The sequence below is a fragment of the Citrus clementina genome, unplaced genomic scaffold, assembly GCF_000493195.1.
Source record: "Citrus clementina cultivar Clemenules unplaced genomic scaffold, Citrus_clementina_v1.0 scaffold_7, whole genome shotgun sequence".
Lineage (NCBI taxonomy): Eukaryota > Viridiplantae > Streptophyta > Magnoliopsida > Sapindales > Rutaceae > Citrus > Citrus x clementina.
The window spans coordinates 11,510,125-11,525,508 of record NW_006262075.1 but is presented as its reverse complement, the minus strand read 5'-3'; the positions used below and the strand labels follow the sequence as shown (position 1 = coordinate 11,525,508).

The following is a 15,384-nucleotide window of genomic DNA, read 5'->3' as shown; positions in this document are numbered from 1 at the left end:
TTCTCTTCAATTTATATTTTATAGCTTTTAATTGGAGAAAGAGAGAGAGATACTTTAATTACTATTGACTTTTTTTTAAAAAAAAAAATAATATTAACTCATTTATATTTAAAGAGTCTTTTGAAGAATAAATATTTTTTCACTCTTCTATTTGTCTCATATGTAAGCAAATAGATATTTAAAAAGTAAAATTTAAAGAGCCTTTTGGAGATGCTTTTACTTTAAAGGTGTTGGTTGACTAAATTTAAATTTTGTGGTTAAATTGATTGATTGTTTTTGTTACCTCGCATTTGTGAAAGTAATCATATGCTAATCATCAGTCAATTTGGATACAAATATAGAAATTAAAAAAAAATGATTTAACTCTATAGGAAAAAATAATTTAATTACTTAAACATTTAAAAATGATGTGACTTACAACTATTTATCATTAAACATTCATCAATTTCCATTCTACAGTTATTACCATCAAATTTACTCCATTTTAAAAAATATCTCACTATTAAAAAGTACCTACACACCTTCCATTAGCTATATCTTATCACCCCACAGCTCCACAGCTCGTCGTTTATAAAATTGACCCCACTACAAAAATTAATTTAAAAAATTTCTCCCACTAAAAGATAATTACCCCATAAATTAATATGAAATTACTTTTCAGTTGGATCAATCGCCACTCTAAGCTAAGATATTGATTCTGATAACGATACTTTGCGAGAATCCCACCAAGTTCATCTTAATTACTTTTTTTTTTTTTTAATACTGATTAATCATCATATTACTGCATTACACAGATATTTACAACTGCTATTATAGCAGATATATTACACTGATATTTACAATCAGAAATACATGATTGGAACTTATATTATTACATTGAATTCTGTGAAGTACATGCCTAGATAAATAATCCCTTACAGAAGAGGAATGTCCATACTCCACTCGTATTGCACGAGGGAGAGGTAATTTTTGAAATATTAAACAAATAAGCACGTTAGCCCCCACAAATGCTTTTGTGAGGCTTGAACAGCAGCCCACCACTCCGACCAAGGCCGAAGTGGCTCATCTTAATTACTTTAAAACGTTACAGGTGCTTGTTATAAATTACTTTGAAAGAACAAATTTATAAGACGTAGTATTGCACTATACTTTATACTACTTTACACCCCTTCATTTAGCTTCTTACAACGAAAATAAAATCATCAAAACAACTGATATTAACTGAAGCGACCTAACAAAATTAGAAGTATCATGCACTGTACCAACTGATGTATTTATTGTTCCCGTTATATTTTCTTCCAGGGTGCCGAGATGTTGCACTGATCTTGCTGAACCCGGTTTACCCGAGTCACATAAACCGATACCCGAATCAATCGATGAATCTAAACCGTCTTCGAAACCGCTACCTGCATTGTAACACAGACCTGAGTTGTTATTAAGTCTAAGCTTGCTCTTCATCTTCCATACCATTTCTCTCTCGAATGGAAGTGGCCCTGTTAATTGATTATTGTTTAGTCTTAATTCACTAACATGCTTCAAGTTTTTGAAACTGCTGGGAATTGAGCCATTGAGGTGATTTTCATCTAAATGAAGTACGTGAAGATTTGGTAACTGGCCTAGTGACTCGGGGATTGGACCGCGCAAATTCATGTTTGATAAAATAAGTATCATTAAGTTTCTCACGCCAATGAAACTATAATTAGGAATTGTTATTGGACCCATTGAGTTACTTTTTAGAATCAAGGCTTGGAGAGAATTTAAATTTCGAATAGATATAGGAAATGGACCCGAGAGATGATTATAGCTTAAATCCAAGAGAATGAGGTCTCTTAGATTGCTAATCGAATCGGGTATTGAGCCGGTGAGGCGATTATGGCTAAAATCGATTTTGATTAAAGAATGGCACGTTCCGAGACTAGATGGGATCAGACCCATAAGAAGGTTTTGGTTCAAGTCTAAAACATTTAGAACTGGGAAGCTTATACTGGGTATCGAACCGGTTAATTTGTTCCCACTCAAATCTAACGACCTCAGACCGTTGATCCTGCCTAAAGAAACTGGAATCGAACCGTTGAGATTGTTTTTGTGAAGATCAAGGACTTTTAAACGGGTGAGATTTGCTAATTCACTAGGAATTGGACCCACGTTCCCGTTTTCTCTAAGCACTAAAGTTTGCAACGTTTGGCCCAATTGACCTAAAAATGCTGGGATTGGCTGGGGATTGTGAGTGAAGCAACGGTAAAAGAACAAAGTTCTAAGGTAAGGAAGCTTGGTGATGGATCGTGAGATATGAGACCGGGTCGGATCACAAGTCGGAAAAGCAGTGTCATCAGATAAAGCTCCAAACATCAACGACACCACGTGGTACACGTTTTCTTTATCCGGCATGCACTCGATGCCGTGCCAACGGCCGCGACACACGTCGGGAATTTCGGTGGCCCAATCGTTTCCTGTGGCCCGCATTATGTCGTAGACAGCCTCTTGCTCCTTGGGCTCGGTTCGGGCTCCATCCTTGTTCATCGAGAACCCAGTCTGCGGCCCATCGACAAGGCCCGAGGATCCGCCGGAATCTTGCATTATGACCGTGAAAGGCCTAGCAAATGGTAAAACACAAATGAAGGCCAAAACCAGAGGTGTTCGTTTTGAGAAATGTTGTGCCATTTTTTTAATTTTTTGTAAGCGCGCATTTGTTTTCCTTTTAACTGGGCTTGCATTTGATTTATATAGAGGTGACGGTGGAGTTAATGAAATGGGTCAGTGTATTAATGAGATGCAGTGACAAAAAGAGCGGCTGTGGCATGGAATGAAGTGAAACTAGTTATGGCTTCACGAGAATTGGGGGCTAGGAATTAATGCATTAGTGACGCCATCAGCATTAATGCGTTTCACGGGATTTTTGCCCACGTCGGGTTGGAGCTATCGGGTCGGTGTTTGCTCGGGTGGGTTATAGTCGTGGATCAATCTTGTTTCTTATTGGGCCTTGTAATACCATTGTATTGGGCTAATGTCTCAAATGGGCACAGCTAAAAATTTTGGTTCGACTATTGACACCTTTCTTTAATCTCGTAAAACACTTATTAAATTTTAATTTTTTCCACTCTTGTCGATCTATTTTACTTGTACATGTTTATGAGCTTTTCTTTTCTCTCTCCCATCTATGCACAAACCTGAAACATTAATTTTTTTTTTTGTTGGTTCAGCAATGATCAATTATGTACTTAAATTTAAAGGACATATTAAAAGCCACTAAATATATCTTACACTAAGCTCATGCGCTAACAATTAAACAATGTAATAAATTATAAATTTGTTTTCTCTAAACTTTATAAATATTTGAAGCTCCTTCTATGAAGATGCTCAAGGAGCAACTCATTAAAGAAATTATACATATACACAGTAAGTTAGGTTTAAATCAAGTGAGACTAGTATGGAGTTTCATCTCTTTCTTTTACTTTCTTTTTTTTCATATTAATTATTTTTATTTTAGGGAAGTTACTATTTTTTTTAGTTTTGTAGAAATAGAAAGTCTAAAGCAAAGAATAGAGATATCAAAATTGTAAACAAGGTTTAATAATAATAAAATTTCTGAAAGTCGAAAGATTTAAACATAAGAAGATTGGTTATTTTTTAAATTGTGTATTTTTAGTATTAAGATGAGTACAATAATTTTTATGAGAATTGTGGGAGGTGTCAATAGTTTAACTCTAAAATTTTTTGACATCTAATATAATTCTATTTCTCATATTTTAAAGTTAATTTTCAATTTTTCAGTGATTTAAAAAGTTGCTGCAATATTTTATTTTACTTTTGTAAGGGACGATAAATTTCTCTTATTGAACATTTTATCATTAGCCCTTACCCCAAAAAAGAAAAAGAAAAAAGAAAAAGAATGAGCAAAAATAGTAGAAAATTAGAGAAAGAGAAGATAAATGAGCCACTCCACGAGCCATGTACGTGCTTGATAACAAGCTTATCGTTTTGTCATTACGGCTCTGTTTGGTACAGCTTATTAAATAGAGCTTATAGTAGTAGAGCTTATACCAATAGAGTTTTTGGATAAAAAGTCATTGGGTGTTTGGTTGCAATAAAAAAAGTACTTTTGAACCATTAAACTATGTGATATTTTTTATATTATATATTTTTAGAAAAGCTCTATAACCTCTACTCCTAAAAGCTCAAATTTTGGGCTTTTGCTAGTAGATGTAAATTAGCTTATTTAAGCTTAAAAAACTCTACTAAAAAAATAACCAAACACCATAAAAAATTTTAAAAAGTGTTTATACGATTAAATAAGTACTTATGCCTCTTAAATAAGCCATACCAAACAGGAACTACAACTATTCAACGTGGCAGACACTGCTTAGCCATGCAATGATGCGTAATCCTTCGTCGCCACGTGCGGCGCATGCACGAAACGTACTCAAAATCATACGCGTCATATAATAACACACATCACTTGCGAACCCATTAGTGCACTTCACTTCAATTTTCAATCCCATCTTCAAGAATGCAGCAAACGAAAGAGCAAGACCCCATATCATCAGCTGGAAAACACGCAGCCGATGAAAACCAGCGGCTGCTGAGGGAGGCTAAAGTGAGGGACTTGACGGCGGAGAAGAGGCGGATAGTTGAGGTGCCGCATACGGCGTCTTTGGCTCACACAATGAACGCATTGGTGGCCAACAAGGTGGTGGCGGTACCGGTGGCGGCGCCACCGGGGCAGTGGATCGGCGCTGGCGGGTCAATGATAATGGAGTCGGATAAGCAGACTGGGGCTGTGAGGAAACACTACATAGGGATGCTTACTATGCTTGATATATTGGCTCACATAGCTGGTGATGATCAAATGAACGGTAGCGATGATGCCCCTGATGATCTTGATAAGAAAATGTCAGCCCCTGTTTCGTCCATCATTGGGCATTGCCCCGAGGGCTTGAGTTTGTGGACTTTAAGTCCTAATACTAGGTAAGTTTGCATTACTTCAATTAATAAGCGGAACTTGAACTCCAGACCTATCGTATCAATTTAACAAGTTGAACATGATGGTGTACACATGAATACTATGAATTATTAAACATTTGATCGATATTTGGCAATTCTCGTCAATTTTCTATGAGTCAAAATCAGTCAATTCTTTTTCGCTCTCTATAATTAGTTTAATTAGCGTCTAGTTTATATATATATAATGCAAATGGATTATATTAATGATTCATATGTTAACATTATATATATCAATTCTTTTTCACTTCCTTGAAACAAGGATGCCACTGAAAAAAAAAAGATTTTGATACACTAACAGATAAAAATGTGTTAAAATCATTATTTTTATTTTATATTTTATTGATATCTTTACTTGAATGGAGTGAGGATGCCTTTGTCTATCGAAGTGAGGATCTTCTCCTTAAAGTGTGTGTGTGTGAGCACATGTAAGGGTGCGTGTGTGTGTGAACTTCTCTCTTTAATTCGATATAACATTTTGTTCTTTCTATAGTCATAAAATTGTAAGATGCAAGAGTTAGGACATTTTTTATACTGATTTGTTGTAGCTTTTAAGTGGAAAAAAACTGTATTTATAACATAAAAGTTAATATTGTATAGTGAATATCAGTTTTAAATAATATTTTAACAAAAATGATAAAGATATTATATGTGTATATATACATACATACATATAATCGTACGAGTGGTGAAATAATTTAGTTTTACTACAGTAGTTAATATTTACCAAACGTTTTGGTGTTGTAGCTTAAAGCTACAATTGCCCCATCTCACTACCAAACATGCCTTTAATTAGTTAGTCCGTGATTTGGCTTGATTGATTGGCCTCATTCAAGTGACTAGCTAATTAAGGTATGAGATCACGCAGTCTAGATAGCACTATGTATTAATTCCTGAAATCAATTAATCAATTCGTTGCTTTAAGCTGATGTATATGCAGTATACTTGACTGTATGGAAGTGTTCAGCAAGGGAATTCATCGAGCTTTGGTACCAATGGACAGCCGAATGGAGAACATTTCAGGAGTTGAACTTGTGGAATCTGCATCTAGCTATCAAATGCTCACACAAATGGACTTGTTGAGATTCATGATGAACCATGCCTCTGAACTAAAGGACATTACTTCACATTCTATCAGAGAATTAGGAGCCCTGAATGAAAATGTTTTTGCGATTACTGAATCAACAAAAGTTATTGATGCCATCAAGTGCATGAGGGCTGCTCTGCTTCATGCCGTTCCGATAGTTAAATCCTCAGGTGCCACTGAATAAGATCCCAGGAAGCTCATAAATGTAAGTTATCTAATTTAAATTCTCTTTAGCTATGGCTTAAATCAATTTTTTCATTTTTCTATTACAGTTGGCTAAATATAAAATTACAGAATAAGTGACACGCATTTATCTTTTCTTTTTTTTTCCTTGTCGGTGAAAAACATTACTTTATTTTGTTTTGCTTGCTATGATATTGTTTCTTAATTAGGTTTTTAGTAAGAAATCCTGATTGGCAAGGAATCAATATCACGAGAAATGGAGTAGATAGACCCACTTCATGATAAAGATGACTGTGTCCGAGTCAATGTCAAATGATTGAAATCTAGAACAAATGTCGTTAACTTTAAATGATCTGTGCATGTATAATGCACCATCTGACCGATTAACATGTTCTTGTGTGGGCAAAGTTTGGCATGAATCACCAGTGGTGTATGAAAAGTGGCTCAGAAGAAACCTAATCACATTGCAAAATTGTGGGGGCATGTTTTGGTACAAAAAACCTAATGTTGAGAGAAATTCAATTAGTTTGGTAAGAAAAGGATCTCAACAACCAAAATAGGGGAAATTAATTGTCTGGTATTATGGAAATGGCTATTCTCCAGACATAGAGCAACAATCAACTTTGACTTTTGCGCTAGCTTAGCTAAGTAAAAATCAAATTGACTAGTTTGAAGTACGGAGGAAATTGAAAAAAAGGATGATATATTTGCAAGTAAGCTTGTCACTCAGAAGTGCTGCAAACTATCAAATAGATCTATGTGGCAAACAAGTTATTACATTATTATTGACTTCGCAGGGATTGATGAATTCTTTCATAATATGCATCCCATTCATGATTTTCAGTCTAGTGCATATCTATATCTTTGATCTCTTCTTTCAGGGTAACGGGTGGCGACTTATAGGTACATTTTCTGCATCAGATTTAAGGGGCTGCCATTATGCAGTGCTGCAGACATGGTTGCCTCTAACGGCACTAGAATTTACACAGCAAGTTTTAACGAGCCCTTTGTTTTCGGAATCCAACACCACTCAACAAAGAGAACTTCTTACATGCCAAGTTGATTCTCCTCTCTCCGAAGTCATCGGTAAAGCTCTTACCAAACATGTTCACCGAGTTTGGGTTGTTGACCAACAGCGTTTACTCCTCGGTCTAGTCTCTCTCACAGACATGATCAGGGTATTAAGAACCTCTATCTTAGCAGATTTTCAATGAAATGTTTTTAAAGGATTGATATAAGTAGTTATGTTTTTTTTTTTTTGGCAAGTCGTAGTGTAAGTTGTTAATTGCACTTGTTTTAAGATGTCAAGGGATTCATCTTTGTTGGGAATCTCGGTTATGCAAATTTGAGCTGGTAGTTGAGCACTGATGCTAAGATGAATGCATGATCGTAATTAATAATTAGTAGCTAAGACTTTTAAAGAAAACCCACGACGCAGCAAAGCCTAATGAATTGAAAATTACTCGACACACACAATCTCATTTCTTCGTGAACAAGAAATACTCATCACAATCGGCTGCTGGGGCCCCATGACTACGAATGAATTGATCCAACGGCCCTTGATTATTGTCGTCGATTTCCAGTGTGAATAAATAATAGCGCTGTTCCTGCTCTTGGAGTGCACACTTGCTTTGCCATCCTTGATTGCCTTTTTCAAAACCAAATTTAGCAGCAACGCAAATGAATTGTTGTTCCTTTTTCATGTTGATTACGAATGATATTGGTGTGTCACCTTTCAATTTTATAATGTATTGAACGTGATCGACCGACTCTTTTACCTACAACTTTTCGACTAGCTAGATCAACTACCGCCTTCCCCGGACTATATAATCTAATCAATCAATTTTAATGACTCCGCTTGCTTGATGAATTAATTACTGTCAGGTCATGTGATCTTATCTTTAGCTTGGTTTATTCAAATTTTAGAGTTTGTGAGGTGTCCAAAGAAAAGAAATTGTATCGTTTAGTTTTTGCTTATCCGATCCAATCCACGTTGTATATTTGAGGCTATTAAATTAAAAGCATAATCAAATCACTCCTTGTTGGTGGTGGTCTGGTGGATGCATTTTTCACACTTCATTCTTGATATTAAAATTTTCGCAATTCATTTTTCACACTTCATTTCGACACTAGTTTTAAAGTAAAATAATGATGGTTGAGAAAAGAAACTGTAAATTAATCCAAAATTCCACATTATCTAATTAAAATTGGTTGTTGGCAAGTATATGATGAGCCTCTTCTTAAGTAATATAAGGCATTTTGGATGGATTCAAAAACAAAATCTCAATCCATTAATCTCAAATTATTATTATTTTATTATCGTCAAATAAGTCAATAGAAATTTGGAAATACTTTATTCAATATAAGATAGACGATCAAACTCTAATTTCTACGATTAAAAAGAATTATTAATTTGTCTTGTTAATGCCGGATGGATCATGTCGCTCGACTTTGAATAATTTATACAGACGTGATCAGATCACTGATCAGCCATGTCATGAACAATAAGCGGCCATTTTTTCAGATCTAGCTAATTGTTCAAATTAAATAAGTCTAAACTTTAGATAAAGAATAAATCAGTCGAGGAAACTAGAACTTTCTTATGCTGATCAAGTCAAAAATCCAGTAACGAATGATTTAAAGTGGCCACGTGTTTTTTTTTAATTTGGTGGCCACGTAAATAAAGTTAAAAAAAGATAAGAAATTAAATCAAGCCGCGTGATTCCTGCGTCACCGTCCATGTCCACGTTGAATTTTGATAACACGAAATGACCCCATGGGTACCTTTTTCTTCCGGAGGAATTTAATTGTGATTTCAATTATTAATGATATAATGAGAGTGCCCGCCCGGGGGCCGGGGGCCGGGGGCAATAATTTTTAAGCAATATTTTCTCGAAAAGAATTAAAAAAAAATTAATTTGAAATTTTATATACTCGTTAATGAAATATAATTTTGTTCATAATTATTACATACACATGGGACAGATGCATTGTCACAACAATTTCACCACAAAATTTCCGAAACCGTTATGAATTGTTTTTAAATTTACAATGCTTAAATTTAACCAAAAAAAAAAAAACACTTAACTAGTTAACTGTTTCTATTTAACAAAATGATTATTAGTTTTACATAATTAGCAAATATTATTTTAGAAACCACAACTTTATTAAATTGACCCCTAATATCATCTCTCTTGAAACTAATGTGAATTTGTAAAAAATTTGATAACGTTATTGCAATATTGTTGGTATATATAAATCGTTGGTAAGTTGATCTTTAATTTCTTTTACTATTAATAGTCATAACCTCTTTTCGTAACCAAAAGAAAAAAAAATTAAAAAAATGTTAAATAATTTACCCAAAAACACTACCACTTTAATTAGATCGTTACTTCATAACTCATATAAACCATCCTATTAAAATCAAATTTAAAATAACTATTGTTACTATGACAAAATTATTTAGTGGCTAGTATAGATACAGCGCGTTTCCAGTGGCAGCGAGTTTCAAGCACGCGTTATTATCTCCGCGCATCAAGCCTCCAAAGTTGACAGGAAAAAAATAATATTAATAATAACAGTGCATTCGGCTGGAGTTATAGGTTAATTGATTATAATTTGATTCAATTTGATCTAACATTACAAAATTAAAAAGAAAATTAACCCAAAAAAAACAAAATTCAATACATTCACGCGCTTTGATGTTTTCTCTCGCCGACATATGAACTCTTTGTAAACTCCGCAGCCCATCTCATGTTGTATTATTATAAGATTCATCGAGGTATACCTCTCACTATGTGTCGTTCCTCCGTCAACTTTAACAGCCATGAACGGCGCCACACTCACCCAATGCTCCTCCGCTGTCCTCCACAGACGTCCGGCCAATAAACTAGCTGCTAACGGCGTTAACGGAGATTCTTATTACAGGGCTGCCACTAAGGGTGCCGTCGAGATCATCGGTGGCAAGAAAATGGGCAATGGTGGTTCTGGGAATGGGAGAGCGTCGTTCTTGAGCTGGACTTTACAGGATGCCGTGTACGTGGCGAGGCACCATTGGATACCCTGTGTCTTCGCAATGGGGTTGCTGTTTTTCATGGGCGTCGAGTACACTCTCCGCATGGTCCCCGATTCTTCCCCCCCGTTCGATCTTGGGTTCATCGCCACCCGGCCCTTGCATCGCCTCCTCTCTTCTTCGCCTCAGCTTAATACTCTGTTTGCAGCCCTCAATACGGTACCGCTTTTCATCATTGACACCACATGCAGTCTTTTCTTTTCTTTTCTTTTTTTTCATTTATTGATTTATTATCATCATTTATTTATTTTAGAAGATTATAAATTTTTACAATCTTTGGTTTTAGCTGTAGGGGTTTCTTTGTTTTTAATGGTTTTGTGGCTAGAACAAGAAATTTCAAGATTAGTTTAATCAGCCTCATTATTTTCATTAATGACAATTGAATAAGATTTTTAAAAAAAATTCTTCTCTTTTTTTTTTTAATGTGCTTTTTGTTTGGATTGGAATTAGAATTTCACATGCAATTGCATTTCCTGACAGAGACATATCAATCAATTGGATATGATATGCACATGCAATGTTTATTTTATTCATTTCTATTTTTCGTAAAATTCACAGCACTCTAATGTAATATGTTATGTATTTGTTGGGTAATGTTGCATAATTTATTAGGCGTTTGTGGGGATGCAAACAGCTTACATACTGTGGACTTGGCTGATTGAAGGCCGGCCAAGAGCCACAATTTCGGCGCTTTTCATGTTCACTTTCCGCGGAATTCTTGGTTACTCCACACAGCTTCCGTTGCCTCAGGTACATTTTCAACCTCACTTCATGAGTTCAACTACATTTTTCACACCAATGCCCTTTATTGCTTCGTTTGAGTCATCATGGAATCAATATTTTGGTTTGGTTGCCAAGAAAAGAAAATTTAGTGATTTAACTAGTAGTACTTTCTTGGGATATTATTAAAACAAAGGGAGTAGATACATGCCTGTAATTGGTAAGTAATGAAAAAATTATCTACGGTAAACCGTGACTGGTGACTACGAATGTATAAGTTAATGAAAGAGTGTCTATGTTTGGTGTAAGCTTCTAGAAATTATAGGAAAATAGCTTCCAATGGAAAAATTAATTCTTAAAAGGGACGAGATTCTCTCTTGATTTCAGCCAAGACTAAAATTTTGTAGTGTACAATTTCTCGTTTGTGGTTTCTTTGGGTTACATTCAATAGCATAAGCAGTGTATTATAGCTCTATTGACGATTCAGTCACTTGTTGCTCATCGTTCTCAGGGATTTTTGGGTTCTGGCGTGGATTTTCCAGTAGGGAACGTATCGTTTTTCCTATTTTACTCAGGCCATGTTGCAGGGTCTGTGATTGCATCACTTGATATGCGGAGAATGCACCGGTGGGAAATGGCATGGCTTTTTGATGTGCTTAATGTTCTTCAAGCTGTAAGGTTGCTGGGCACAAGAGGTCACTATACAATAGATTTGGCTGTTGGTGTCGGTGCTGGAATTTTATTCGACTCTCTTGCTGGAAAATACGAACAGAGCAAAAGCAAAATGGGAAGTGCTGCTAAAGAATCTCTGTTAAGTTGAAACAAACGGGGCAATAAAAAATTTGGATGCTTTAGGCTTACTCTTTTTCTTTTTTTTTTTTAATTTTTGTAAAGATACTTTACGTCTTTAGTAATTTTGTTCTTGTTTTTGCTGTTAATATCCTTATCAGTTTGCATCATTATCATGTGTATATCTAATGGGATTTCTTGTAAATCAAAATAAAAAACTTGTAAAAATTAAAATCAAACCAAGGTAGGAAAAGCTAATGCATCTTGAAAGAAAAGGAGAGGCAGTTAAAGTAATATTTGTAATTCATTCGATTCGAGGACCACCACTAGAAGTTGAATATGGACCAGTTATTGTTCGTGCAATTGAGGCCAGGCGTTAAGTTGCTTTTTACTAGTTCTTCGTTTGAGCCCACACTCTTGACATTCGACTCCCTTTGAAAACTTCTTATATTTCTCTCTTAACTAAAAATAAAAAGAGAGAAATATATTTTTTCCGTTGGATATATGGGTGGAGAATAAATTTCTAGGCCAAAACTACCTCCCATCGGTTGGAAGGTACCTATTATTTTGTCGTCTTGTGGCCATCCGATTGAAGAGTAGTGAAATCCAACAACTGAAAAATGGACAGGTAATAAAATAATGTAAATGGTGTGGCTGGTAAAAACAGTGTGAATAACTGAATAAGAAAAAGAAAAATAATAATGTTAATTCGAAAAGTGTGCGCATCAATTGGAAGCAGTGCGTCGGTTGCGATTGTGGCATTGTGGTAAAAACAGTACAATATTGACACCAACAACCCAAATTCGGTGATCGATCAGCCGCGTTTGGACGCCGATTACATGAACAAAAAGGTAAATATTTGAGATTTACATTGGACGCCGATTATGGTTCTTCTAGGGGATATTGTAAATGGTTTTGCATGTTATAGACTATATGAAGAGTTAAATCGCAGGCTTCATCCTGCTTAGGTTCAGTATGTTTCTGTTGATTCTTTGTATGTTTCCTTTAAGATAGAGAAGCTGTTGGAAATTGAATTTATGAAATCTCGCTGCCATGAAGAAATTTTGTTTGGCAATCGACTGTGTTTTGTATTACTTATGCATTAACACATCCTCATTTAAGTATGATTGATTTATCATCACTTGAGGTCACTTCCCTGTAGTTGTTCCCTTTGGACTAATGTTCCTACCATGATGCATCTGTATGGTGAATACTTACATATACTTTTCTATACATTTAAGCATAGAGTGGGATACAACGTTCAATCAATTATTTTAGCTGATTGAATGGTTAGACATTGCAACAATCATGACGTGTTTTTATTCAGTCTATCAGCCCGTGGTTGGCAGAACTATTGCATATCCATTAACAAAAATGCTTTTCTCTCTGTTGCTCTTGTGCTATTTGGCTTATTCTGCTGGTTACTTATACTATAACCTATTAATTTTTGTTATCAGGAAATGGAGAAGTAGTTGAAGACACTGATTGTCCTCTCTCCATAGTTGGAGGTATGCGTTTATCCTATAAGTATGTCAATAGACATGCATAAAATGTCACGACTTTATACCAATATCTGCATTTGCAGACATGAAGGTTCCGCCATTTCTAGAATGAAGCAACTAAACATTGCAACATAGTTGGAGTAGCAGCAGGTGATAATGAATTTGTAATTAGATGATTCATTGCGTTGGTCTATTATTATTCCCATCATTGGACTTCTGTTTAGTCTGTACGTACTAAAATACGTCATTACAAAGGAAGTGTTGACTGTGCATTTGCAGATTGAAGTTTTCTTATGTCAGTTTATGTCGTGGCTTGGTCATTATTAGAAGACAATGTCTTTATTTTGGTTGAAGAGGTATGTCTCTATAGAAAAAGTAGTGCATAGGTTGGTGATCCACTGGAGAGATCTGACCTGCAAGCATATTTGATGCATGCTTGGGTACGAATGTCATCTTTGTGTATGTAGATTGCATTGCAGCGATATTGTAATGCATGATACGGCCTTTCACTTTCATTATACTTATGGTTGCTTGCTTAATGCCTTAATGAATATTGTTGCTTTTTATCCTAGTCAGTCCCGCTTTTTGGTTATCTATTTCCTGAGTCGCGAGTGCATATGCTCTTGGTCAAAAGATAATTAAAATATAGGTTTTGAGAAAAGCTATTCAGTCATTTGCATTTCATTATTTTAATTGGAAGAGCAAAAAGATTTGAAGGAGTTTGGTTGTTGAGGTATGCATTATGTTGTATGTAGGACAAGGTGTTTTATGGAAAGAATATAGAAAATGCCTTTATAGTGGGTTGTATTGTCATACTTAATCCGTTTAACCACTTTACCTTGTCCATTGAGATTTTTGTTAATATGTATCACCATAAAATAAAACTGAATGGTGAAATGACACTGCTTTTTGTTGGTAGGCATTGTTTTAGATTTGTAACTGTGGATTTTCATAAGCTGTCAATGCGAAAGGTCTATATGTAGAAAAATTACTTGCACAGCAAAAGGGCAACTAGGGGTCTATTGTTGAAGGAGATCAAAGTAGGAGCCAGGTTATTGTCATGCCTCGTAATGAATTTAATCATCCCCAATTGACGAATAATGCTGCTGACAGCGTCCTGTTGTATAGGGAATTATTTGGCATTTCGTGGCGGTTGAATGAAGTTCGAACCCACATGGGAATTTTTTATAAGAAGCTGATCATAATCTATCATGTGGGGAAGGAATAGGAAAAAAGTTGTGTAAATTAGCATTTTACTATTGTAATTCATTTGTGTTACTCCGTAAAATTTCAGCTGGTTTGCTTGTAATGAACATTTCAGTGTATAATGATGTTGTAAAGGATAGGTGTGAAGATTTGTGAAAATTTGAAGGGAGTTGATTATGAGTAAGTACAGGTGCGGGAGATTTTTTGTTGAAATTTATTATGGCTCCCATGTATCCGGGCCTTTGTAATTTGCAGAGGCAAGTGATAGACAATGATTGAGTGGGATGCATTGTTGGTTTCTATGTAAGGGGTAAGTCAGTGATTGACATCGATTCAAGTTCTTGAGAAGTTGGAAGTCATTGAGTTCTCATGGAAATTATATGAGAGACCTCTTGTAACATAAGCAACCTTTAAGTTACAAAAAGCTAATGAATCCAGAGTTCCTTTCCATTCCTCTACTTCCTTCTGCAACGCTGGTATCTACTGTAGTTTCCTTATTAATCTCTATATGGCATGCTTTTTGCTTTTCACTTTGACCTACCTTCAATCTTGGACAAAGTTACACATTATCTTTTTAGTCTGAACCTCACTTTCGATTTTCTGCTTCGTCTAAGCTCAAAGCACACGAACTACATTCATTACAAATAACAATTTCCAAATTTGATGATTTTTTTTTTAAATAACTAATTACCACTGCTATACTTATAGCTACAATTATATTGCCACTTCTCTATATCCATAATATTAACCCAATCATTATATACAAAATTATATTGCCACTTTTCAATTTTTTTGCTGCCTCAAATTGCACGAACATTTGTTAAAAC

General features: G+C 35.2%; 3 protein-coding genes across 3 annotated transcripts; 2 read left to right on the top strand and 1 right to left on the bottom strand.

Annotated features, from left to right (window-relative positions):
• Window positions 1–863: 863 nt before the first annotated feature.
• On the bottom strand, window positions 864–2,678 carry LOC18036769 (protein TOO MANY MOUTHS). Its single transcript, XM_006427234.2, has one exon. The coding sequence runs from the start codon at window positions 2,659–2,661 to the stop codon at window positions 1,183–1,185; it is 1,479 nt and encodes a 492-aa protein (XP_006427297.1). The 5' UTR covers window positions 2,662–2,678; the 3' UTR covers window positions 864–1,182.
• Window positions 2,679–4,598: 1,920 nt separating this feature from the next.
• Window positions 4,599–7,483, top strand: LOC18036651 (SNF1-related protein kinase regulatory subunit gamma-like PV42b). Its single transcript, XM_006427233.2, is given in 3 exon segments — window positions 4,599–4,965; window positions 5,939–6,290; window positions 7,150–7,483. Coding segments are annotated over 3 exon segments (987 nt in total). The 5' UTR covers window positions 4,599–4,663; the 3' UTR covers window position 7,483.
• A 2,461-nt stretch (window positions 7,484–9,944) lies between these two features.
• Window positions 9,945–12,143, top strand: LOC18037090 (phosphatidylcholine:diacylglycerol cholinephosphotransferase 1). Its single transcript, XM_006427232.2, has 3 exons — window positions 9,945–10,499; window positions 10,953–11,090; window positions 11,572–12,143. Exons 1-3 carry the CDS (start codon window positions 10,095–10,097, stop codon window positions 11,878–11,880), a joined length of 852 nt encoding a protein of 283 aa, XP_006427295.1. The 5' UTR covers window positions 9,945–10,094; the 3' UTR covers window positions 11,881–12,143.
• Window positions 12,144–15,384: the final 3,241 nt, after the last annotated feature.